The 26,341-nt window shown below is 45.7% G+C and overlaps 1 protein-coding gene across 1 annotated transcript in view; it reads right to left on the bottom strand.

Moving 5' to 3' along the window:
• Window positions 1-26,341, bottom strand: part of LOC146812627 (uncharacterized) — a 463,433-nt gene that overhangs the window by 433,477 nt on the left and 3,615 nt on the right. Inside the window, exon 2 of the mRNA XM_085619712.1 lies at window positions 25,345-25,486. Coding sequence (XP_085475838.1) covers window positions 25,345-25,460 — 116 coding nt within the window. The 5' untranslated portion in view covers window positions 25,461-25,486. The remainder of the gene's footprint in view (window positions 1-25,344; window positions 25,487-26,341) is intronic.

Below are 26,341 nucleotides of genomic sequence, written 5' to 3'. Positions count from 1 at the left end.
ACACACACACACACACACAGAGCCGCCACACACACACACACACACAGAGCCGCCACACACACACACACAGAGCCGCCACACACACACAGAGCCGCCACACACACACACAGAGCCGCCACACACACACACACAGAGCCGCCACACACACACACACAGAGCCGCCACACACACACACACACAGAGCCGCCACACACACACACAGCCGCCACACACACACACACACAGAGCCGCCACACACACACACACACACAGAGCCGCCACACACACACACACACACAGAGCCGCCACACACACACACACACAGAGCCGCCACACACACACACAGAGCCGCCACACACACAGAGCCGCCACACACACACAGAGCCGCCACACACACAGAGCCGCCACACACACAGAGCCGCCACACACACACACACACAGAGCCGCCACACACACACACACACACACACACAGAGCCGCCACACACACACACACACACAGAGCCGCCACACACACACACACACACAGAGCCGCCACACACACAGAGCCGCCACACACACACAGAGCCGCCACACACACACACACAGAGCCGCCACACACACACAGAGCCGCCACACACACACACACAGAGCCGCCACACACACACACACACAGAGCCGCCACACACACACACACACAGAGCCGCCACACACACACACACACAGAGCCGCCACACACACACACACACACAGAGCCGCCACACACACACACACACAGAGCCGCCACACACACACACACAGAGCCGCCACACACACACACAGAGCCGCCACACACACACACACCGAGCCGCCACACACACAGAGCCGCCACACACACACACACAGAGCCGCCACACACACACACAGCCGCCACACACACAGAGCCGCCACACACACACACACACAGAGCCGCCACACACACACACACACAGAGCCGCCACACACACACACACACACACACAGAGCCGCCACACACACACACACACACAGAGCCGCCACACACACACACACACACAGAGCCGCCACACACACACACAGAGCCGCCACACACACACAGAGCCGCCACACACACACAGAGCCGCCACACACACACACAGAGCCGCCACACACACACACACAGCCGCCACACACACACACAGAGCCGCCACACACACACACAGAGCCGCCACACACACACAGAGCCGCCACACACACACAGAGCCGCCACACACACACAGAGCCGCCACACACACACACAGCCGCCACACACACACACACAGCCGCCACACACACACAGCCGCCACACACACAGAGCCGCCACACACACACACACAGCCGCCACACACACAGAGCCGCCACACACACACACACAGAGCCGCCACACACACACAGAGCTGCCACACACACACACAGAGAGCCGCCACACACACACACACAGAGCCGCAGTCACTTGAATCATTGAGACAGCCACATTGCCCAACTGGAAGCATGCAGAGATCAACCCCCTGCTGCATAAACAACCCGCTGACCTGACAGACCTCAAGAGTTTCAGACCCATCTCCCTGCTCCCCTTCCCATTCAAGGCCATTAACGCCCAACTCTGAAGCCAACAACATCATGGACTCCTCTTAATCCAGCTTTGTGCACCGAGATCGCCCTCCTCACTGCCACGGATGAATCGGCTCCATCCTCAACCGGGGACAAACATTAGCCCTCATCCTCCTGGACCTCTCGGCCGCCTTCGACACAGTCTCTCACCGCACCCGGAGCACAAGATTCCATGATGCTGGTATCCATGACAAAACACTGGACTGTATCCAGTCCTTCCTCAACGGGAAAACCCCACGAGTCAGACTACCACCGCTCCTCTTGGAACCCAGGGTAATCAGCTACAAAGTCCCCCAGGGATTGTCCCTGAGCTCCACCCTCTGCAACGTCTACATGACTCTGCTCACAACCATAGTCAGGAGCCACATGCTCAACATAGTCTACTATGCTGACGACACCCAACTGATCCTCTCCCTCACCAATGAGCCCACAATTACCAGAAACAACTTCCACGATGGAATGAATGCAGTCACCACAAGGATGAGAGATAGTTGTCTCAAACTCAACTCAGACAAGACCGAAGTTCTCATCCTGGGGTCAAACACCTCTGCCAGGGAGGACTCCTGGTGGCCTGCCGCTTAAGGAACCCCCCGCACCCACGGAACACGCACAAAACCTAGGCATCATAGTGGACTCTTTGCTCACAATGAGCCACTAGATAAATCCCACCTCCTCATCATGCTTCAACACCGTTAAACTATTTTGAAAACCCCTTCAGATGGAGCCCCACTAGCAGAATGACAGTCACTCATGCACTCATCAGCAGCAGACTCAACTACGGCAACACATTCCACACAGGCAGCACCCAGAAACTCCTCAGGAACTAACTGAACACCGTAGCCAGACTGGCCCTCAACATCCCCCACCGCAACCACATCTCCAAACACTTGCGAGAACTCCACTGGCTCCCAGTCAAAAAGAGTCACATTCAAGCTCCTCACACATGCCTACAAATCCCTCCAGGATGCCAGACCAGCATAGCCTCTCATTCCACATACACACCAGACAACTTCACTCACCTGGCCCTTGCCACCATCCCCCAGATCTTTAAGAACAGCACCAGAGCATCACCACCAAAACCTGGAACACCCTGCCTACCTACCTCAAGCTATCCCAGCCGTTGACCCAATTCAAAAAGGATTTAAAGACCTCAACGCCCAGCAGGATCTGCGGCCCCCAGTGCCTTTAGACCCTCAAGGGTGAGTAGTTGAGCTTAACAAGTGATTGATTCTCAGCCACCACATTCACAGTAGCCCCAAACAGTAGGTTTAAAAGGCAATAAGTTAGGGGAGAACCATGCCAAAGAGGTCAGGTGTAACAGGCAATACACCAGCCCCCACACCCCACAAAAAACGAAGCCATCACAGCTGGTAGTAATGAAGGGGCTACGCATCGGACTATGCTGGAATTTGAAAAATCTAGAACTATCATAGTAAAACCAAACAAAGGGTAGGTGGTGTAAGGTGTCTCTGCCTCTCAAAAGCCATCAGCCACCTTGCATTGGCTTGTCATGTGGCTTTTGAAATTACAGTACCAGTTCTGACACTGCTGAGACTTCAAGTGCAAAGAGGAATTAAGGAATGAGCAGATGCTCAAGGCATTTTAACTTTTAGGATGTCCCCAGGATATGCAATCTCTTATCAGTGTCTTAGCCTCTCTTTTCAGGCTACCAATGTCACTCTATTCATTATCATCCTAGCAATGTTTTAGAACACTTGGCAATACATTGTAGTGATTTTTGAGCAACATTTCCTGAGAGTTTAATATCTAAAGGATGAAGCAAGTACATATGAATCATACCAAAGTCCTTACCCAGGATATTTATTAACATAGGTCTTAAAGTGGATTAAAGACGCCCATCTCATTGTCAGATGGGATCACCATTCTCTAAGCCATTTTGTCTAGGCAAAGTTTTATACAACATTTTTTAATTCTTTATTTTTTCAGCACATAACTCAATGTATAGAAGACCATAAGTACTGGCAGACTTAGCTCAGGGAGAAGATAGCAGTATTATCTTGAGAAAATAAAGGTAAAGTTAGTGGCAATAACAGAATCCACATGCCCATCAAAAGAAATGCACAATAGAAAGCTGCCAAAAACATGTGAAGCCAAAAACGGAGCCACCAGATATTTAGCTGCCAAATACTGGGTTCACAATGAGCTGAAAAATACTGAGCCACCTAAAAGAGATGCCGAAAACAGAGCCACCAAATTCAGGATGGTTAAAGGCTATAAGTTAGGAGAGAACCATGCCAATGATGCCAGGTCTAACAGGCCAATAACCAAACCCCTATCCAAGACAAAAATAAGCTATCACCGTTGATAGTAGTGATGAAGGGGCAACACATCTGACTACCTTGGAAAAAGAGAATGTAAGTACTATCATAATATACCAAAATAAAGAGTAGGTAGTGGCAGGTGTCTGTGCCTCCCAAAAGCAAACACTTGTCTCCATGCAGTGGCTTGTAGTGCAACTTTTGAATTTACAGTTCCAATTCCAACACTGCTGAAGCTTCAAGTATGGCAGAGGTTTCAGGTAATGGGCAGTTGTTCAAGGTGTCCTGTCTTCTAATCTACCCACAGTAAAGGTGATCTTTTATCAGTTAATGAACCTCTCTTTTCAGGCTACCTTGACCTCTCACTGTCGCTCTATCCACTGTCATCTCATTTTTTCCAGAAGCCTGGAAAAACGGTGCAGCTATTTTTGAATGACATTTTCTAAAAGTGTAACATGCAGTTCAATGTGTGGGCTTGACTTTGCAGATATTGAGCAATAAAATTCAGATTTCAAATGGGGGGGGGGGGGGAAAATTCCATAAGATGTACAGATGAATCATATCAAAGTCACTACCCAGGATCCCCAACACATGGTCAGACTGGATTACAATTCTCTTATGGTATTCTACTAAACCGAGGTCATTAAATAAATATTTTTATTTCATTTTTTTTTTCAACAAATAATAAACCAATATATACAAGAGCATAAAAGCTGGCAGGCTTAACTGAAACAGGACAGCAGTTTTCTGTGAATAAAATAAATGTACAGTTAGTGGCAATAGCAGCATCCAAAGAAATGCTCAATAAAAAGCTGCCAAAAACAAGGCAAGCCAATAACACAGCCACCAAAAACACAGCCATGAAAAACAGGGCAAGCCAATAACACAGCCGCCAAAAAACAGGGCAAGCCAAAAACACAGCCACAAAAAATAAGGCAAGCCAAAAAAACAGGGCAAGCCAACACAGCCACAAAAAATAAGGCAAGCCAAAAAAACAGGGCAAGCCAAAAACACAGCCACAAAAAATAAGGCAAGCCAAAAAAACAGGGCAAGCCAAAAACACAGCCACAAAAAATAAGGCAAGCCAAAAAACAGGGCAAGCCAACAACAGCCACAAAAAATAAGGCAAGCCAAAAAAACAGGGCAAGCCAACACAGCCACAAAAAATAAGGCAAGCCAAAACAGGGCAAGCCAAAAACACAGCCACAAAAAATAAGGCAAGCCAAAAAACAGGGCAAGCCAACAACACAGCCACAAAAAATAAGGCAAGCCAAAAAAACAGGGCAAGCCAACAACACAGCCACAAAAAATATGGCAAGCCAAAAAACAGGGCAAGCCAACAACACAGCCACATAAAACAAGGCAAGCCAAAAAACAGGGCAAGCCAACAACACAGCCACAAAAAATAAACACGAAACACAGGGCAAGCTGAAAATGTAGCATCCAAAACACAGCTACCAAAGACAGGGCAAGCCAATAACACAGCCGCCAAAAACAAGGCAAGCCGAAAAATAGGCCAAGCCAATAACACAGCTGTCAAAAACACAGCCACGAAAAACAGGGCATGCCAAAAGCCCAGACAAGAAAGACAGGGCAAGCCAAACACACATCCACAAAAAACAAGGCAAGCCGATAAATAGGCCAAGCCAAAAACACATCCACAAAAAACAAGGCAAGCCGAAAAATAGGCCAAGCCAATAACACAGCTGTCAAAAACACAGCCACGAAAAGCAGAGCATGCCAAAGAACAGCCATGAAAAACAGGGCAAGCCAAACGCACAGCCGTAAAAAAAAAAAAAAAGCCGCCAAAAACAAGGGCAAGCCAAACAAAGGGCAAGCCAAACAAAGGGCAAGCCAAAAAGAAAGCTGCCAAAAAGGGAGCCACCAAAAACAAATGTTTCAAGACCAAACATTAGTGGAGAACCATTATAAAGATGCCAGGTCTAGCAGGCCAGGAACCAACCCTTCCACCCTACCAAGTAAAACAAACCATCAAAGCGGGTAGTTGTAATGAAGAGGCCACACATCTGACTGCCTTGTAATGTAAGAAGTCAAGAACTATAATAATATAACCAAATAAAGAGTAGGTGGTGGCACATGTCTATGCTTCCCAAAGGCCAACACCAGCCTCCTTGCTGTGATTGGTCATGTAGATTTTGAATTGCAGTTTGAATTCTGACATTTCTGAAGCTTCAAGTGTGCCAGAGGTATTAAAGCAGGGCAGACTATCAGGCATTGCACAAGGGGCCTGAGGCAAAGGCCATGTCAAGTACCTGTTGCTTGAAAAGTATTCTCACAGAGACGGCATGAGCTATCGCCCCCGTACCCAGCTTACCCTGTTACGGAGTGTACACCAACCAGGAGGGAGATGGGACCAGGGAAGGAAGCTAAAGAGGACGGGGATGGTGTTCAGAAGAGAACCACCCTCGGTTTAGGAAATAACCATCAACTCCTGCTGAAAGGAAGACAAGGGAGACCCTGTTATAACTGACATAGGTAACACCCTCTCTAGGTTTACCTCTTACGCACATGTGGATCAGATAATCACCTTGTGAAGGGTAGCACCTTGCGTGGAGAAATCCTAGTAGTAAGCAGCGCTCCTGCGCAGTGTTCTAGGAAACACAAACAGCTCCACAAGGTAGGTAGCACTAACTCCGCAGTGCTCCAGAGAAATAAAGCAAAGTATAATGGCAAGCACACCAGCGTGGCAAAAAGGATACACTGGCAAGCGCTAAGGTGCAGTTTAGCGCTCCTACATAAAAACCAAATAAAACAGTAAGCGCTCCTGCGTGGTTTAAACAAACAAAAACAAGCGCTCCTGCGCAGTGAGGAAGATGTCAAACCAAGACACTCCAATGTGGCGTCTGTAAGTAGCAACAAAAAGCACTCCAGCGCGGCGTGTCAGGTACAAAGCAAAGCACTCCAGCGCGGCGTGTCTGATGCACAAAGCAGGAACTCCAGCGTGACCTCTGAAATACCTGGTGTGAGGTCCGGTACTCATGCAGGCAGGAACTGTAGTACATGGGCGTCAATCCGAAGCGCTGGACCAGCGGGAACCGCTGTGGTTTATGTGGTTTTCCCCGGAAGCGCCTGAGTGACGCATTGGCGGTTTCCGGTCATGAAGCTAGACCGCAACCCACCTGCCACACGGAAGGAAGGAAGGAAAACCCAATCCCGCATGCGCAAAAAAGGTAAACACGCTGCAGACTGTCGGTAGGCAAGGGACCCGGGGAACCATGACAGTACCCCTCTCAAGACAGAACCCCCACTCAACCATGAAGTTCAGACAGGGGTGGCAGGGCGAGGGCTCAGTGGGTGACTAACGTGGAAAGCACAAACTAGCTGGGGAGGGTGATGTACGTGGGACAGGGGTTCCCAGGACCGCTCCTCCGGACCGAACCCCTTCCAGTCAACCAAGTAATCAAGCCTCCCCCGGGTACGACGGGAACCCAGTATAGCCCTGACCTCGTACTCCAGGTGGTCGTCTCTAAGAATCGGGGAAGGAGTAGAAGAGACAGCGCACTCAGGATGAACAGCACATCACAGGGACACATGGAAGACAGGGTGTATTTTCATTTCAGGTGGTAACGGGAGTTTCATGGCTACAGGGTTGACCACCTTCTCAATAACGTAGTGTCCCACAAAATGGAGCAATAGTTTTAGGGCCATGCACATTGAGGTTAAGGATAGAGAGCCATACTCGGTCCCCTTTCTTGTACTCTGGTTGCCTCATCCTGCGGCTGTCGGCCGGTTGCTTATAGGTTGGTTTGGCCAGCTTGAAATCGGGCTTGTTGCCAGAGGTCGCAAAGTTTGGCATAAGCCCGAACCGTGGGTAGGGGACTGTGCGGAGGTTCTTCCCACGCTGTAGTACGAGGATGCCTTCCCTGGAGGCAATAGAAGGGAGACATGCCGATGGCGGAAAGTCTGTTGTATGCATATTCTACCATCCACAGTACTTCGGCCCATTCACTGTCGACCACCAGTAGCAAGCAGCGGAGATACTGTTCCAAGGTGTGGTTAGTTCTCTCCGCTGGCCGTCGGTCTGGGGGCGATATGCGGACGATAAGTGCATGTCCATGTTCTTGCACACTTCGCTCCAGAAACGGGACATGAACTGTGAACCCCAGTCTGTTATCACTACAGACAGAATGCAGTGCAGCCGTATTACGTTTTGCAGGAACACAATAGCCAGTTCAGCTGCCGAAGGCATTCTCTGCAGTGGTACAAAATGAGCCATCTTGGAGAGGTGATCTACCATGGTAAGAACAGTGGTATAACCAGATTCCGTGGTTGGTAACTCCACCACAAAATCCATGGAGATGGTGTGCCATGGGTAAGGAGGAACAGGCAACCGCCCCGTTGAGGGTACTGACAAGTTCTTTCCTTGGGCACACACCGCATAACGAGCTATATAGGCCCTGGTGTCTGCTTCCAGTGTTGGCCACCAGAAGTGCCTTTGCAACAGTTCCGTGGTCTTGTGGCATCCCGGATGGTTGGACAGGATGCGATCATGACACATGTACAATGCTTCTTGTTGGCGATTTACCAACGGCAGATAGTACTGGTCTTTGTACAAGAACCAGTTCCATGCGGTTACACCTTTTTGGCTTTCTGCTACGGCAGCTGGATCGGTCTGGTCTATATCCTTCTGTAGCTGGGTAAGGAACTCTGAAGACAGAACCACCCCCTGGAAATGGTGCTCAGGAATAATAGACCCCGGATCTGGGGTGGACATGGTTTCGTTGGCTTCCTCCAGACGAGATAGGGAGAACGCCAAGGCCGACGCACTACCAGGTCGGTACGTAATGCTAAAGTCGTATTAGTTGAAGAATAGGGTCCAGCGCTGTTGTCTGGATACAAGGGCACAGGCTGAGCAAAGGAATTGTAGGTACATGTGATCCGTGTAGATCACGGCATGTTTGGCGTCCTTCAGATAATGACGCCATTCTTCGAATGCTGTTTTTATGGCAAGGAGCTCTGTCTGAAACGGTGTAATTGCATTCGGCATGTTGTAGTTTCCTAGAATAGAACGCCACTGGACGAAGGAGACCCGTTTCGGCGTCTCTTTGCGACAACACAAGCCCCAGGGCATCTTGCAAGGCATCGGCTGCCACAACGAATGGCAGTTCGGAGTCGGGGTGTCTTAGGATGGGAGCTGTGGTGAACCTTCTTTTCAGTTCCTGAAAGGCGTGTTCGGCTTCAGATTCCCAACAATAGAGGACACCCTTGCGCAGCAACCGAATGATGGGGGTAACGATCCTGGAAAAGCCCGTGATGAAGCAGCGGTAATAGTTGGAAAACCCCAAGAACCTCTGGACTCCTTTCACGGTGGTTGGAGATGGCCATTGTAGTATGGCTTCCACCTTTTGGTTATCCATTTGGATCCCGGCAGGAGTGAGGATATGCCCCAGGAACTCGACTGCTGTGGTGTGGAACACGCTTTTCTCCAGTTTGACGTATAAGCGATGACGTTCCAGTTGCTGGAGGATGGTACGTACGTGCTGGACATTTTCTGTGGTAGTATACGAATGTATCAGTATATCGTCGATATACACTATACAGAAGATGTCGATCTAGTCCATGAGCACCTCATCGATGAAGTACTGGAACGCTGCGAGGGTGTTACAGAGTCCGAAGGGCATGACCTGACACTCGAAGAGGCCGAACTTGGGCCGGAAGGCGGTCTTCCATTCGTCACCCCTCCGAACTCGGACGAGATGATATGCCCCCTGCAGGTCTAACTTAGTGTATATGGAGGCGTTTACCTGGTCCAATAGGTTGGAAATCAAAGGCAGGGGATACCTATTCTTCACGGTGATGGTGTACATCGCCCTGAAGTCAATGCAGGTCCTCAGATCTCCCTCCTCCTTGGCCCAAAAAAACCAAACAAAAAATAAATAAAAGGAGAGGATACGGAGACCTGGGATGGCAAATGAATCCATTACGTAGGTATTCATCCAAGTAGGAGCATAGGTGTTTGTTCTCTTCTGTGAGGGAATATATCCGACTGCAAGGAAGCGTGGAACCAGGAATGAGGTCTATCCTGCAGTCAAATGAGCGGTGAGGGAGGAGGGGGGGGGGGAGGGTATTGGCACCCTTCTTGTTAAACACAGCCGCCAGGTCAAGGTATACTTCTGGGACGTTGTCCTGGGTTACCGCACCCATCCCTATCAAGGGTAGAGAGTGGGCCTGTATGGTTCTATTACCAAAGTACTCGGTCTGAGTGTAACAGAACACGTTACGCTACTCCAAATCCAGGTCAATTATCTTAGATGCCCAATTGATCCGTGGGTTGTGCTTCACTAACCATGGAAGGCCCAGTATAACTTTAAACTGGGGTGCATCGATGACGTCAAAGCCAATGGTTCCGTGTGGTTGTTTACGAATGTCATCTCCATGTCCTCTGTTTGATACCGGATTAGACTGGAGGTAAGATCCATGCCATCTACGGCCTTGACTGTTTCTGGTTTTTCCTTGGGTATAATGGCCATACCCAGGTCCTTCGAGTAATGGGTGCCGATGAAGTTGCCGGTGGCTCCAGAGTCGAGAAGAGCCGTCACCTGCCATACCTGGCCTGATTGGGCTCGCAGCACCACGTCAACACCCAAATGACAGTTGCAGCCTAAAAAGGCAGGGGGTCGCCGTCTTGCAGGATGACGAACCCAGTAGTTCGACCCCACGGTCTACAGGGTTTCTCCGTTTCCCGGCTTATCCCCTTTGGACACAGGTAACGCGAAGGGTCTCCTTCCCCTTGCTCGTGTGGGCTTTACCGGGAATTCCCTGACTAAGTGACCGCTCTTACCACAGTATAAACACTGGTTCTGTTTCCTTAGTTTCTCTTTCCTCGCTGGTGAGTGGTCCCCGTATACCACCTATTTGCATAGGCTCGGGTAAGTCACAGGTCGGAGCTGGTTCGTCCTTGGTTCTATCCTTAAACGACAAGAAATAGTTATCACCTCCTTCGGTCTTTTCAGTCTTTCTCTCCTGTATCCTGAAGTTCACCTTAACCACCAGATCTATGAACTGCCCTATTTCCTCTGGGGGGGTCGGGCATCTGCGAGATCAGGTCTTTTAGCTCGTCTTGTAAACTCCTGTAGAATACGGACACTTTATTGGATTTGGGCCAAAGGGCCTCGATGACTAGTCTGCTGAATGTCATGTAGTGGAGCAGGTTGGTGTTGCCTTGTTTTAGATTAAGTAGTTAGTTATCTATGGCTTGTACAAAAAGGTGTGTCGGGCGAACATCCGTCGCATCGTCTCTTTGAACATGGTTCGATTATACAGTATGGGGTCGTCATTTTCCACCAAGGATATGGACCACTGAGCGGCATCGCCACCCATGTAGGAAAGAATTGAAGGTGACTTTGGATGCTTCGTCTGGGAAAGCGGTTGCTCTGGCCATGAAGTGTAGTTGGCACTGGTGAAGAAAGACGCTGTATTTGGTGCGGTCACCATAATAGCGTTCAGGAGGCGCTAGTTGCACTGGGTGGGGTGCTATCACCTGTATGGCATGGTCCTGGTTGGAAGCGGAGGCAGGGCCACAAAGGTAAACAAGTGAGGCCGTAGTATCCCTTCAGGCCTAACCCTGGAAGAAGAAGGACCCCAAGGACCTGGTACCCAACCTGACCTTGTAAGGCCGTAATATCATGGCGTAGGCTGAGGTTTTCTGCCTGCATACTAGTAAGCATGGCCGCTATGTCCTGCGTGGAGATCTCAGAATCGCTCATGTCGTCCGGGCGAGATGAAACGCTTGAACTTCGGATTCTGTCAAGTACCCCACAAGGCTTAACTGTTGCTTGCAAAGTATTCTCACAGAGACAACATGAGCTATCGCCCCCGTAACCACCTTACCCCTGTTACGGAGTGTACACCCACCGGGACGGAGATAGGACCGGGGAAGGAAGCTAAAGATGACGGGAATGGTGTTCAGAAGGCCAGAAGAGAACCACCCTCGGTTTAGGAAATAACCATCTACTCCTGCTGAAAGGAAGACAAGGGAGACCCTGACATAGGTAACACCCTCTCTAGGTTTACCTCTTACGCACATGTGGATCAGATAGTCACCTTGTGAAGGGTAGCACCTTGCGTGCAGAGATCCTAGTAGTAAGCAGCGCTCCTGCGCTGTGTTCTAGGAAACACAAACAGCTCCACAAGGTAGGTAGCACTAACTCCGCAGTGCTCCAGAGAAATAAAGCAAAGTAAAATGGCAAGCGCACCAGCGTGGTGAAAAGGAAACACTGGCAAGCGCCAAGGTGCAGTTAAGCGCTCCAACATAGAAACCAAATAAAACAGTAAGCGCTCCTGCGCGGTGAGGAATAGGTCAAACCAAGACGCTCCAATGTGGCGTCTGTAAGTAGCAACAACAAGCGCTCCAGGGCGGCATCTCAAACTAAAACAAAGCGCTCCAGCGCGGCGTGTCAGATACACAGCAAAGCGTCCCAGCGCGACCTCAAATACCTGGTGTGAGGTCCGGTACTCATGCAGGAAGTGTAGTACATGGGCATCAATCCAAAGCGCTGGACTGGCGGGAACCGCTGTGGTTTATGCGGTTTCCCCCAGAAGAGGTTGAGCGACGCATTGGCGGTTTCTGGTCATGAAGCTAGACCGCAACCCGCCTGCCACACGGAAGGAAGGAAAACCCGATCTGGCATGCGCGAAAAGGTAAACACGCTGCGGGCAGTCGGGAGGCAAGGGACCCCAGGAACCATGACAGTCCAGCTGCTGGGCTGTTATTTTTAGCAGCAGATAAAAAAAAATGACATTTTACTGGGTCGGCTTGGCTACTGGAGCTTGATCGTAAGGGCTGCTGTAACCTTCGAGCGAAGATCGGATCTTGTTATAACCAAGTATAGAGAATGGCTGCCTCATTTTCTTGTGCAGTAGGACAATGGACCGAACTGAGCAGGCACAGCATGTGGTGGGTCTCCTCCTGTGCCCAGTCTCTCACCCTGACAGAGAGGCCACTAGGAGTGGAAGAGCTCTTTGAGTCTCACAACCAGCACTAATGCTAACTGGGGTGGAGTGAAAGAGGGCTGTGCAGGGAGAAAGATTAAGATTTCAGGCTACCTATAGCTCTCACTGGTTCATCTTTTCAAACTTTTTGTACTCAGGGAAAACATTACAGTGATTTTTGTGCTCCATTTTCTGAGACTTTAATGTACAATTCAAAAAGGGTTTGAATTTGCAGATATGGAGTAATAAAATTCAGATTTCGAAAGGGGGTAAAATTCCATAAGACAAGTACAAATGAATCATCCTAAAGTCCTTGCCCAGGATCCTTATGAACATGTGTCTTAAAGTGGCTCGGACACCCAACACCCTGTCAAAAGTATTGCCGTTCTGTAAGTCTATTTGGCTAAACAAAGTTTTCATAAAAATTTATTTTTATTACATTTATCCAACACATAACAAACCAATGTGTACAAGACCATAAGTGCCGGCAGGCTTAACTCAGATAGGACAACAGTAATCAGTTAAGTTAATAGAGGTACTGTAAGTGGCAATAACAACATTAAGATGTCCATCAAAAGAAATGCACCCCAATAATAAAAAAAAAAACGAGCCCCCGCCCAAAAATTACAAATAAGGGCCGTGCCCCCATCCAAAAGTTGAAAATAAGGGCCGCACCCCCGCCACAAACAGAGACACCACAAACAGAGCCGCCACAAACAGAATGGTTAAAGACCAAAAGTTAGTAGAGAACCCTGGCAAAGATGCCAGGTGTAACAGCCCCCTCCCTACCAAATGAAACAAACCATCACATCTGGTAATAGTAATGAAGGGGCCACATCTCTGAATACCTTGCAATGCAAGGAGTCAAGAACTATCATATTAATACCCAAATAATGAGTAGGTGGTGACATGTCTATGTCTCCCAAAAGCTAACATTAGCCTCCTTGCTGTGGCTTGTCATGTAGACTCATTAAAGAAGAGTGCTAACAGACTAAGTAATAAAATTCAGATTTCAAATTGGGGTAAAATTCCATAAGAAGACTGGTACAAATGAAACATCCCAAAGTCCTTAACCAGGATCCCAATGAACATATGTCTCAAAGTGGCTTAGACACACTACACCTTGTCAAAAGTATTGCAATTCTGTTATTCTATTTCAGTGGTTCCCAAACTTTTTCGACCTGCGGCTCCCTTGACCAATTGGGCATTGGCCGCGGCTCCCCATTCTGTTACTTTTTTGTGGGACAGGTGTGGGATATAAGCTCAGCCTCGGGAGTATTTCCATTTTTCTCCCTGAAAATAATTGGGATGAAGCCGATAAAGGTATTAGAATTATAGATGCAATCCTATCCACTCCACTACTGAGCCCCATGCAGTATCAACAACTGATTGGAGGGACACTGGGTTGTTGGAGAAGTGAACTCTTACTGCATTGTTATGTAGTGCTCTTTGAAGAGGTGTGTCTTTAGGACAGGTCATTCCAGAGCAGGGTTTGTGAGTCCCTGACAGATACAGGAATGTTATTTCAGACCCTCGATGCATTGATAGAGAAGACTGCATCTGCTGTCTAGTTTTTTCTGTTTTTGCACATTATTGCCTCCAGTCTGAGAACCCCAGGTAAACCCTTGTCTGGCTTTCTCCCTTTTCTCTTTAGGAGTGTGTTTTGTGGACATCACTTGTCTGCTCCTTCCTAACTCCAGACTTTGCGTTCTCATGCATGCTGTCTGTCTCATGTCTTCTGTCTGTGTGTTCTTGCATCTTATCTCTGTCCTCATGCCCTCAGTCTGTTTTTGCCTCCTGCGTGTGTGTCCTTGCCTCCGGACTATGTGTTCTGGCCTCCTGTGTGTATCATCATGCCTTCTGACTGTGTGTGCATGCCCCCTGGGGAGGGCCTGGTACCTGCCAGGAGACCTCAGGGCTCAGAGCGGAGGGCTCCCATTGATGCACCGCAGGCTGCTCCTAGTTCCCAATAGTGCACTCTCACCATCTTTCTGGGCTCGGAGATGACGGGAGCATGCTGCCTGAGCCTCTCTCTCTCAGCTCCAAGGTGACGATGACATCAGTGCTGTGCCAGCTCCTCCCTGGGCTCCCAGATTCGGCCCACCCAGGTCTCTCCACCACACACTGTCTTTACCACTGTTTTTCCTGTCACCTTGGTTTAACCACATTTTTGGAATTTGATTCTTTTGGTTTAGGACTCCACGTTCTGTTTCCTCAGTGACAGTTCATTAATGGGCATTTTTTCTGACCGTTGTCCTATGTTTTTTGCACTTTAGTTTCTGACCTTTGAGTTTGAACTTCTGCTTCTAACCAATTTCCTTTGCTTTCGGTATTCTACTTCTGATCTGCTACAGTCGCTTATGGAACCAGAGCATCGTAAATAACTTGGCTTTGACATTTTAACTGCAAACAACGGATTGAAATGTTTTTCAGCTGAGAGAGTTAAACTAGAGTTCTGTGCTTTAGAAAGACATGATTAACAGCCAAATTCATGTACATTCCCAAACTGTGTGCTTGGTGTGCAGCGCCCCAGATTAGCTTTGACGGCGCACTGGGGTGCCGCGGCGCACAGATTGGGAACCATTGGTCTATTTGGCTAAACCAAGTTTTCATAAAAATATATATTTTTATTAAATGTATCCAACACTTAACAAGCCAACGTGTACAAAACGATAAGTGCCGGCAAGCTTAACTCAGATAGGACAGCAGTATTCAGTTAAATTAATAGAGGTACTGTTTGTGGCAATAACAGCATTAAGGTGTCCATCAAAAGAAAGGCACCACAATAAAAAAAAATTTAAAAGTGAGCCACCCCAAAAAAAAGGGACAGCCATCAAAAAAATAAAATAAGGCCGCCGCCCACAAAAAAAATATAAGGAGCAGCCACATAGTGAGACGCCACAAACAGGATGGTTAAAGACCAGGTGTAACAGCGCCTCCCCACCAAATTAAACAAACCATCACATCTGGTAATATTAATGAAGGGGCCACACATCTGAATACCTTGCAATGTAAGTAGTAAAGAACTATCTTATTAATACCCAAATAATGAGCAGGTGGTGGCACAGGTCTATGCCTCCCAAAAGCTAAAATTAGCCTCCTTGCTGTGGCTTGTCATGTAGACTCATTACAGAAGAGTGCTAACAGACTAAGTAAGACATACGTCTAACAGAAGTAAAAGGGTCAGTCTTCATGGGAGGTTACAAATGAAAACAAGGCGGTACTAAGGAGGGACTAGCAAGCCTATTGACAAATCAGAAGCCAGCATTTACAAAGGACAATGACAAGCCAATGAAAAATATGAGTGGAAAGTGGGCGGAGCATCAAGTCCATACTCTAATATGGTAGCTCGACCTAGGAAGTACTGCATCCAAGGAAACAATGTTCTACGACACGATTTAGAGGGGTTGACTGGTGTAGCTACAAAGCACCCTATATTAGCAGTGGGTATGGTGCGAACCCCATAATGTCCAAGATAATATGAATGCCTCAAGCGTGTTTTGGACTGAGAATAAGTGCAGTATTCAAGGACATTTTTACCCAGGGTACAAGGCAAACTGCGGCACAGTTGAGTAATTTGTCAATTCACCAAACTCAATAGTTAAACCCAACCCGTGAGAGGCCCTTGTTGAGCTAGAAAGAGAGGCAAATCACTTTGGCAATATTTCAGGGTACCACCTTAACGAAAGTAAGACACAAATTGTTAAGAACAATAAAATGGACCGGGAAGATTTGCGAGTAATCCAGAATGCTAGATATCAAGGGGTCGAGATTAGTGCCAACATTGATAAAATTCTTAATGTTAATCTGGAGCCATTGATGCAGAAATTTAAGACTGATTTTACTAGGATGAATAATCTACATCTCACAAGGTTAGGTAGGAGCAACGTTATTAAAATGTTATTTCTGCCAAAAATCCTATATTTCTTTAGCGCCATCCCAGTGGAAATAAATAAATCATGGTTTTTAGCATTGAATCAGTTGATCTCTAGATTTTTGTGGGCTGATCAACGTCCTCGGAGAGCCTTGAACTTCATGACTCTGCCAAGAGATCGCGGGGGTTGGTCAGTTCCAGACTTTAAATTGTATTATTGGGCTGCAGCTATACAGCAGATGGCCGATCTGTTGGGAAGATATAACAGCAAGATGAGGGAAGCATTAAACATTTCTAGATATGATTTAACATATGGGATAGAGGCTTTCTTATGCCACATATTGATTTTGCTTATTTTGAAAGGGGTAAATTCAAGATCTTGTTGGGAGCTTTCAGGGTCTAGACCGTAGTCTAGAAAGAATATGGGAAGAGTTCACAGATATACCCCCTTGGTTAACAATGATCTACTTCCAGCCATATTTCACGACGGATATAGGAGATGCTAGGCCGAAAGAGGAGTGAGACACTTGGGAGACCAAATGGAAGACAAGGAGATTTTTCTGTAGGGGATAATCACTTTTTTAAATATTTACAGCTAAGGGATTTCTTGACTAAGAAAGTAGTTAGATGTAGTAAAGTTCCTTTATTGGACACTGTATTAGTGTCTCAGCCAACATGGTCTACAATGTATAAACTACTTAATAAAGAAATGGGAGACGATTTATCAAAACACACAAATCCTTGGCAGGATCTTCTGCAAGCAGGGGCAGGTGAATGTGAGGATTCCCTCCTGTTAAGTCAGACCGCATTTATTTCGGCTAATTTTCAAGTACTGTATTTTAAAACTTGGCTCAATTTATATATTACACCAGCACAAATTTTTAGATGGGGGGGGGGGGTCTCAGGTGTGCACTGCTCTCGTTGTGGAGCACTAGCCGCTGATAGCGTGCATATGTTTGCTACATGTCCTAGACTTGCATCACTTCAAACTGAGATTGGTAATCAGCTCAGAAATATGTTAGGATATGTGCTGGATCTTACTCCCCATGTGATTATTCAGAAATGTGTTTAAGGAAAAAGAAAATCTCAATACAACAAGCAAAATAACAATATAAAGTCACATGAAATATCTTTTGAATACAGAAAAAAAAGGTAGGTGTGTATACAATCAAAATTTGTCGAAGCATAACAAATTGATAACAATAGAAGAAAAAAGAAAATCACAATGTATAAACTAATGCAAAGAAGAGTTAAGGCATATGAAGAATTGCAATAACAGAATCAGGGAGGTTTGGAAACTTCTTGTTGTGTAGGAGTTAAAGATTAACGCTTAGCACTGGCTTCAACGAATGATGCAACAGGTAACCACAATCATAAGCATTTCATGGCCATGGTAATATGATGCACTAAAGCTGTATCTAGCCTGTGGTTATAACAGATAGCACACCACCAAGCTGGATAAGATTATTTAGTGAGGTCTTTCCAATTTTTAGTAATCTGTTGAAAGGCAACTGCCAATAGAAGGTCAATAATTCTTATATTATAGGAATGGTCTGACCATATTGGGGATAAACTACCCAAAAAGATGTTGGGAGCAGAAAAAGGAAATTGAGAATGAAAAATTGAGTTGAGCAAACTCTTTTCCAATAAACAACAGGTGGACATGTAAAAAGTAAATGGTGAAGGTCTGCCTGAGGGGAAGAGCATGTCCAACAGGCATCCAAAACACAAGCATGTTTATGCAGAGCAACTGGAAAGAACAATAACCTGTTATAAATAAAATAAATAAATAAATTAATAAAAGGAGTGTTTGCGTGGAGTCAGTAGCTCTCGAGGATTTTCTAATCTTGCTCCATATTTCGTTCCAGAGAGTAAGTAGTGGACCAATTAACTTGCAAATCCTTCAAGGCGAATTCTGTCTTGGATTTGTCTTGTGTAGCGCAAGAAGCTTGCAAATAATTATAAATTGCAGATGCTTTGGGGTTAGCTTGTAATAGGGAGTGCAATTCATCAACCAGAGGAGTAAGAGGGGTAGTGAAAGAGGTGGGGGGGTGCAGTGAGTATATGCATCTAAGATAGCTTGCTTTAAGAGAGGATATTTAGAATAAAAGGGGGATGGTAAACCAAACTGACTTTTAAGCTGCGTAAAGAACATGAATTGGTCTTGCTGGTATAAATGGTGAACCCATATTAGACCCATCTGCCTCCACATTTTCCAATAAAAAGGTTTATCCCATATCAGTATCAAATTATTATGCCATATCGTGGAACTGGAGAGAAGAGTTCCATTCAGGGAGTCATTGGAGTGTGTATGTTGCAGAATCCTAGATGTATATTTAATTATATGGGGGGGGGGGCCAAAGATAGTGGTTTCCGCGTGAACGAGAGGTATTCTTGAAAGGAGAAGGGGGATAGAAAGGAAAGCTCAAATTAGTCCACAAGAGGTGTTGTGTAGAAGAGTGTGAGAGCTATCTAGATGATCGTCGAAGCAAAAAGGATTTTATAAATGGGGAAGTTAGGAAAATTAACACTACCTTCCGATTTTGGGCGGGTCAATTTGGAAATGGACATACAGGATTTTTTATTGCCCCAAAGAAAAGATGATAACGAGTTTATTCTTTTAAAATTTTTTGAAGGAATAGATAGTGGAATGTTAGATATCGTATAGAGAACTATGGGGGACAGCATCATTTTTAAGGTATCCAGACAGCCCCACCAAGGTAAGTACAAAGGATGCTATTTAGTAGTTAAAGTTGATATTCTCTGAATACAATTGTCCATGCATCTAGAGATTGTGTTTGAGATGGAGGGAGTAAAGTGGAGGCCAAGGTATTCAAGATGTTGGGGGCACCATGTGAAGGTTGAGAGAGCAAAATCCTCTTTAGGAGGTGTATTTTGTCAGGGTTAATACTTCACATTTATCTTTATTTAATTCATATCCAGAAACTGCTGCAAAGGAATCTACTTCATTTAAAAACGCAGGAATAGAGGATTGGGGTTGGGAAATAAATAATATATCATCAGCATATGCTGCCAATTTAATGTGGGCGTCATTAAAAGTAAAACCTTGAATATCTTTATTCTGACAGATCCGTACAAGAAACGGTTCTAAGGCTATTAAAAAGAAATGGAGACAATGGACAGCCTTGGCGAACACCTCTCCCTAAGGTAAAAAAAGAAGAGGACATACCATTGGCGCAAACTACTGCTCTTGGGTTAGAATATAAAAGTGAAATTAAGGAAATTATCTTAGGACCAAAGCCCAAAGCCAAACCACCTGAGGGTTTGAATAAGGTACGTCCACTCAATCAAAAGCTTTTTCAGCGTCTAATGCTATGGCAGCCATAGGGTGTTTAATATGTGAAGATTTGGATACAATATCAAAGAACAAACGGGTATTATCAGTGGTAAATCGGCCTTTGACGAAACACGATTGCTCCAGGCCCAACAAGTCAGAAAGATGTGAATCTAGTCGAAAAGCTAAAGACTTCGAGAAGATGTTATAATCAACATTGACTAAAGAAATGGGCTGAAAATTTCTACAGTATCTCAAGTCTTTACCCTCCTTGGGGATAAGGCAAATGAGAGCTTCGGAGAAAGAGCCAGAGGATTTACCAGAAGACAGAAAGATGTTTAACAGTATATGCAATTTTGGAATTAATAAAGAGGCAAAATGTGTACAAAATTAGACTGTAAACCCATCTGGGCGAGGAGCTGTGTCTTTTTTAAGTGCCGAGAGTGCAGCAAGGAGTTATTTTTGTGAAAGGTCTAGTTCCAACTTAGAAAGGTCAGATTGGGGGGGAGGGAGTCCGATGTATTTCAAATAGGAACCAAGATATGTGCTGTTCCGTAGGGGATGCTTCTGAGGTGTAAAGCGTTTGGTAGGAATCAAAACATTTGGGGCCTCATGTAGGTAGCGAAATACCGGTCGGTAACGGCCGATTTTTGGTAAATATGCCGTTACCGACCGGTATTCAGACAAGTGAGATGTAGGAGTCCAAAAACCACTGTTCGGTAAATATGAGGCGGTAAATACCGAATCATAGTTACCGAATGCTAAAATACCGATTCATATTTACCGAATACATAATTAACGAATCGGTAAATATGAAGTGGTAAATATGAAGTGGTAAAAAGTTAAAATGACATGTAGGAGCACTCGGTAATTAAGAAATCCAAGAAAATCGGTAAATAAGAGTCGGTAATTAACACGGATTGAAAGCAGGTGGTAACCAACAACAGTGCAGCTAAGCAATCCCAAAATGCAACAGCGTGGACACCCTGGCAGCTATGTACGTCATTGCAAGGCGCCTACGTCTACAGGCAGCAGGACTGAGGGTTTGGCGACGGAAGGAACGCATCCACAGACAGCGCATCACACTATTCCAGCTGACTGATGCAGAGATACATGAGAGGTACAGGCTACACCCCGAAACCATCATGGACTCAATCAGGGACCCGCACCCACTCCTGGACCAGCCAATAAGAAGGGCGCACGCCATACCCCCACATGTGCAGGTGCTCTGCAGCCCACATCTGCTGGCATCCGGCATTTCTCAGGTGGTGACAGCTGCGGTGGGTGGTGTATCCCAGAGTTGCCTGTCCCGTTCCTTCAGGAATTTCTTCCACCATTATATTGGCTGCATTGATGGGACACACATCCCACTCTGTCCACCAGCTGACACAGAGCACATCTACAGGATCAGGAAGTCCACCCACTCCATCAATGTGCAAACCGAATGGAATGATGTTGTGAATGGTCCCGTGGGTGGCAGAACCAAAAGGTGCGCGTATGCTATTTACAACGAGGTCTGCAAGTTGTCGCACAGTAAGGCGGCTTCCAGACTGAGAGCTATTGACCAAGCAAACATGGAGAAGGCCTAAGCCGTTATAGATATTAGCTCTAGCACTCTCACTTCTAGGATTCATACATGAGACAATAGGCACATGCAAGTACACGGCGCATGCAATGTACAAGCCCCGATTTTGGCGTGCGTCCTACGAGGTATCCCAGTGCCTGTGATTACACCTTCTTTCACTGTGCTTGCAAACGGTATTCATTTAATAATGATTAATGAAGTTTGCTGCGGGATGTGAGTGGTAATCCCGTACATAACTGTCTCGCATGAAGTTGTCTGCTGCAATACTGTTCTTTTTCCACCCCCGCATGGGCGGCGGGATGTTTCCATCTGGCCTTCGATTCCAACCTTGAAAGCAGAGTCCAACAAGTTGAGCAGAATAGAGCGCCATTGTCCCACAAAGAGGTGCCTTTGACTTCCTCTCGTGAAATATTTGTCCTTCACGTTGCTACTACGCGCACTGAGGAACAGGCGCCTCTGAATACTGACCTCCCCCTGCATTTCGGCTCTTTGATCCAAAGTATTATCAATGCCTCGTCCACGACCGGCCTGGCTCAATTTTTTTTAACATGTGGGGCTCGGGTCTCGTGACCTCTTTCCAAACTATTTTTGGTGTAATTCCGGCATTTGTTCATTCACTGTTCTCGAGCATCTTTGGAGGTGTTCCGCTGCTTCTGGCGCTGGTGGCAGGTGTGCTGCTTTTACTTTTCATACTACGGAATGGCTGCTCCTTCTGTGCCACACGAGCACCTGTCCCGTCTGCATCTTCTTCGTGATAGGATGCTTGACTTCTATGGTACTTTGCCATTGGCGACTTTGAGCCAGGCTTATGGATTATCCTTCAGGTATTCCTACTTCACCTGCGTACAACCTGTATTACACTGCCTGGATTGTCCCTTTGAATGGCCTCTGGATTTGTGCTTGACCAACATGGTGTCTCCGGTGCCGGATTTCGATCGACTGATGCGGCCCTTAGTGTCTCACGAGTTGTCCTGTTCTGGTGTCCGGATCATGGCGTGTGGAGCGGCGCATGGTATCCTGGGTAATTGGGACATCTCAGCGGCAGCCTACGACTTCTTGTCCATGAGCTATTTGGAGGAACATTCCGGGTGCCCTCTGATTGTGCTAGCGGCTCCGTTGGTTGGAGAACACGTATGTTCCTTTTCTTTACTCAATTGGATGGCTGAGACTTTTAGTGGCCCTGAAACGATTGCTTGTTGGAAGCCGTGGCCACATATGCTGCCTATACATTCATGGATTAACTGGATTGTCGTCCATTGTGCCTGTGCTACTGGACAGCACCCTGGCGCAACATTTATTTCTTTTATTTCTCGTTTTTCTCTTCCTGATGGTCTGCTTGAGTTTTTTACTATACTTGCATTGTGTTTTTTGGAATTGTATGCTGCAATTAATTGGACTGTAGGACTTTGGCGCTGCATTGGTTACGCCCTGTTCTGCTCTGACGAAACGGAACTCTGCGTTCTCTCTTTTCTTGCCTATTACATCTTGCTTCGCTCAAGGGGGCGTGTAGTGAGTTCTCCCTGAATACGTACATGCATTGTTCAGTTGGCATAACCACGTTGAATGTTATGTAGCCATATTTGTGTCTTTGCACACGACACTGCGTTTACATGTTCTTTCTTGAATAAACTGCTGACTCGAGACTTCCTTCAGACGAGTGCATTCTGTTGTTCCCATCCCAAGCTCTGCGCAGCGACCTTGGTCTGTACATGCTGTGACACACAGTCTGGAATTTTACACAATGCATGTTTTCCACTCTAGGTTGTTCGACCCACGATTTAGCCATGGCACACGCGCAGCTGCACATACCTGACAGTTGGTGCTTTTCATGTCTCAGACATCATGTTTATTATTCAGACCGAAGACGAGCCTTCCTGCGAGGAGACTCCTGATGCTCCTGTGATGTGATTTCACTAAGCTGATCTTTGAGGTATGGGGTCCCCTATTCAAGCCTGAGAGACCTTCTATAATGACATGATTATGATATTGGCTACTTAGTTAAGGGAAGGTGGTGGTATCCTCGGTATTTTCCGATTCGCTAAATACCACCTCGGTATTTACCGATTCGCTAAATACCACCTCGGTATTTACCGATTCGCTAAATACCACCTCGGTATTTACCGATTCGCTAAATACCACCTCGGTATTTACCGATTCGGTGAATTCCGATTCGTATTTACCGAATGTTACCGAATCGGTAACTGTTACCGAATTTTTACCTACATATAACTTACCGGTTCTAATTTACCGATTCGGTACGGCTCGGTATTTATGAACCGGTAAAATTTATTTACCTACATGAGGCCCTTAGTGTAAAATGTCATCCTTATACTTCAATTCCTGCTGAGCATTCATAACAGAGTCTATATTTAGCTCATTATGCTTAACCTTCAAGTAATTGGCTAGGACTTTGCCAGCTTTATTCTGTCCACCATAGAACTTTGCGCTGGATTTCCGTAGGTAATAGAAGCATCATTCGTTGACTCTTTATTAAATTGAAATTTGACATTAATAAGTTCTGACAAACATTCTTTTGATCTGGATGTGTGGAAAGAATGTTCAAGTCTTTTTATCTTAGCCAGAATAGACATGTCAAGTTCTTTTGACTTTATGTTTTCTAAATACATGGCTAATAATAAAATCTCTAGCTGCTGCTTAAAGGCGTCCGAAATCACGTGAAAGGGAAGGTCATCGGTCTAATTGAAGGAAAAATATTCGTTAAAAAATTGAGTGAGGAAACAAAAATGCTGTCCAAGAGAAGGGAGTTGTTGAAACGCCATTTCCGTGGGGTGCAGGGTTTCTGTAAAATATCTAATTTCATAATGATGGGGGCGTGGTCAGAAATTAGGATAGCTCCAATCTCTGCTGCCAGTAGTGACTTTGATAAGTTATGAGAAATGAAAAAATAGCCTAATCTTGATTGGGTATGGTGAGCTGGAGAATAGGTGTACTCTTTAGTAGTAGGATTACATAATTTCCAGGCATCAATAAGCTTGTATTGTTTGATAGTTTGTACAAATTATTTGTGGGCTTTATGAGGTGCAAAGGAAACCATAGAGTTGCAATCTAGGAAGGGATCATATACTTGATTACAGTCACCTGTGAGTATGAAATTTTCAACAATACAATCTGCAAGTTGCTGTGCTAAGGTCGACCAAAAGGAGGAATCACAAGCAGTTGGCGCATAAACATTTAACAAGGAGATTGGCACTTTATCAATCATAATTTATGCTTAGTAAATATCCATTGATCATTTTCATCAGAACTTTGTGATAACTCTAACAGAAAGTGATTTACGGCATAAAGTCCATTCCGTTTACCTCCTATTGGCGAGGTAAAAAACCTCCCCAACCCAGCCTCTTTTCAATTTATTGGATTCTTCTGCTGTTAGATGAGATTCCTGTAAGCATGCTATATCTGCACCAAGCTTGGCCAGATGGGTTAGGACCCGTTGTCTTTTAATGGGAGAGTAAAGACCTTTCACATTGCAAGAGACAATGTTTAAAGACATAAGAAAGATATGGGGGAGATTATGAAACAAATAGCCATAAGAAAAAACAAAATTAAAAAATTATACACCAGAAGACAAACCAACTAATTACAATACGAACCAGGTTTGTAGAATAGTACAAACAAGAGCGATAAAGTGAACTGGCATGTGACGAATAGAAGATGTAAAAAAGGAAACCATTATACGCAATATTGAGATAAGTAAAATGAACTGGGAATATGACAAAAAGAAAAAGATAAGATGATGAAGAAAAAAAACACGATACCTAGAAGGAATCCAAAACATATAGACGGCGTGGAAAGGTGTGCCACATCGAACAATGACACATCCGAGTTCCACAGGATGAGATGACACAACTTCGGGAAGAGCAACCACAAACATGAGGGAAGGACAACGTGAAGAGGAACCTGTTCAGGGGAAAAAAAACAACAACAAAAAAAAAAGGTTAGGTAAAGCACTACGGCATTGTAAAGATATGAACGACTATTATGGCTGTAAAAAGGTAAATTTGCTTACAACTAACAATAAACCATATTAAATAGATCATAACAATATGTAAGTTGTTAAGTAATTAATGAGTTACAAAAACAACTTCAGCAAAGTAAAGATTTGAGCCTGTGTTTAGAGATCTTGCAATAGGACAAAAAACAAGGACGTGGTTTTGAGATTTCCATCTTGTCGGGGCAATAAACGTCCAGGAAACTTTTGAGCTTAATTGGATCCTCGTAGGTATCGGTATTATTGTTGAAGGTTACTTTGAACAGACAAGAATGAAATAAGCCAAATTTTGCACCAATAGAATGCAAAGCAGGTCTCAGAGACAGAAATTCCTTTCTTCTATCTGCTGTAGATTTTGTGTAGTCCTGCGAGAAGTAGAGTTGGTTTCCGGAGGATGAAATCCGCTTCAGAGAACTTACTGCTGCCAACACTTTGAGGAGGTCTGTGTACTCTAGAAAATAAAGTTTAACACCTCGTGGCTTGCGTTGAGCAGGTGTCGCAGAATGCAAGGGGCCTAGCCTGTGAGCACGTTGAATGTTCACGACGGTGGTGTCCAGTAACTTGAGAACGGTCATCAAAAAAGATCTGAAAATAATCTATAGGATCCGGCATTTCTGAACCTTCCGGCAATCCGTAAATGCGTAGGTTATTCCTTCTATTCCTATATACAAGGTGTTCAATCTGCAACCTGTGATTGAAGAATTGCTACTTGAGTACAAGTCGAGCTCAAAGAGTCCACACATTGTTCTACCGCGTAAATTCTC

This window comes from Triturus cristatus, chromosome 7, assembly GCF_964204655.1.
Source record: "Triturus cristatus chromosome 7, aTriCri1.1, whole genome shotgun sequence".
NCBI classification, from domain to species: domain Eukaryota; kingdom Metazoa; phylum Chordata; class Amphibia; order Caudata; family Salamandridae; genus Triturus; species Triturus cristatus.
The sequence above is the reverse complement of the archived record's forward strand: the minus strand, read 5'-3'. Positions and strand labels throughout refer to the sequence as shown.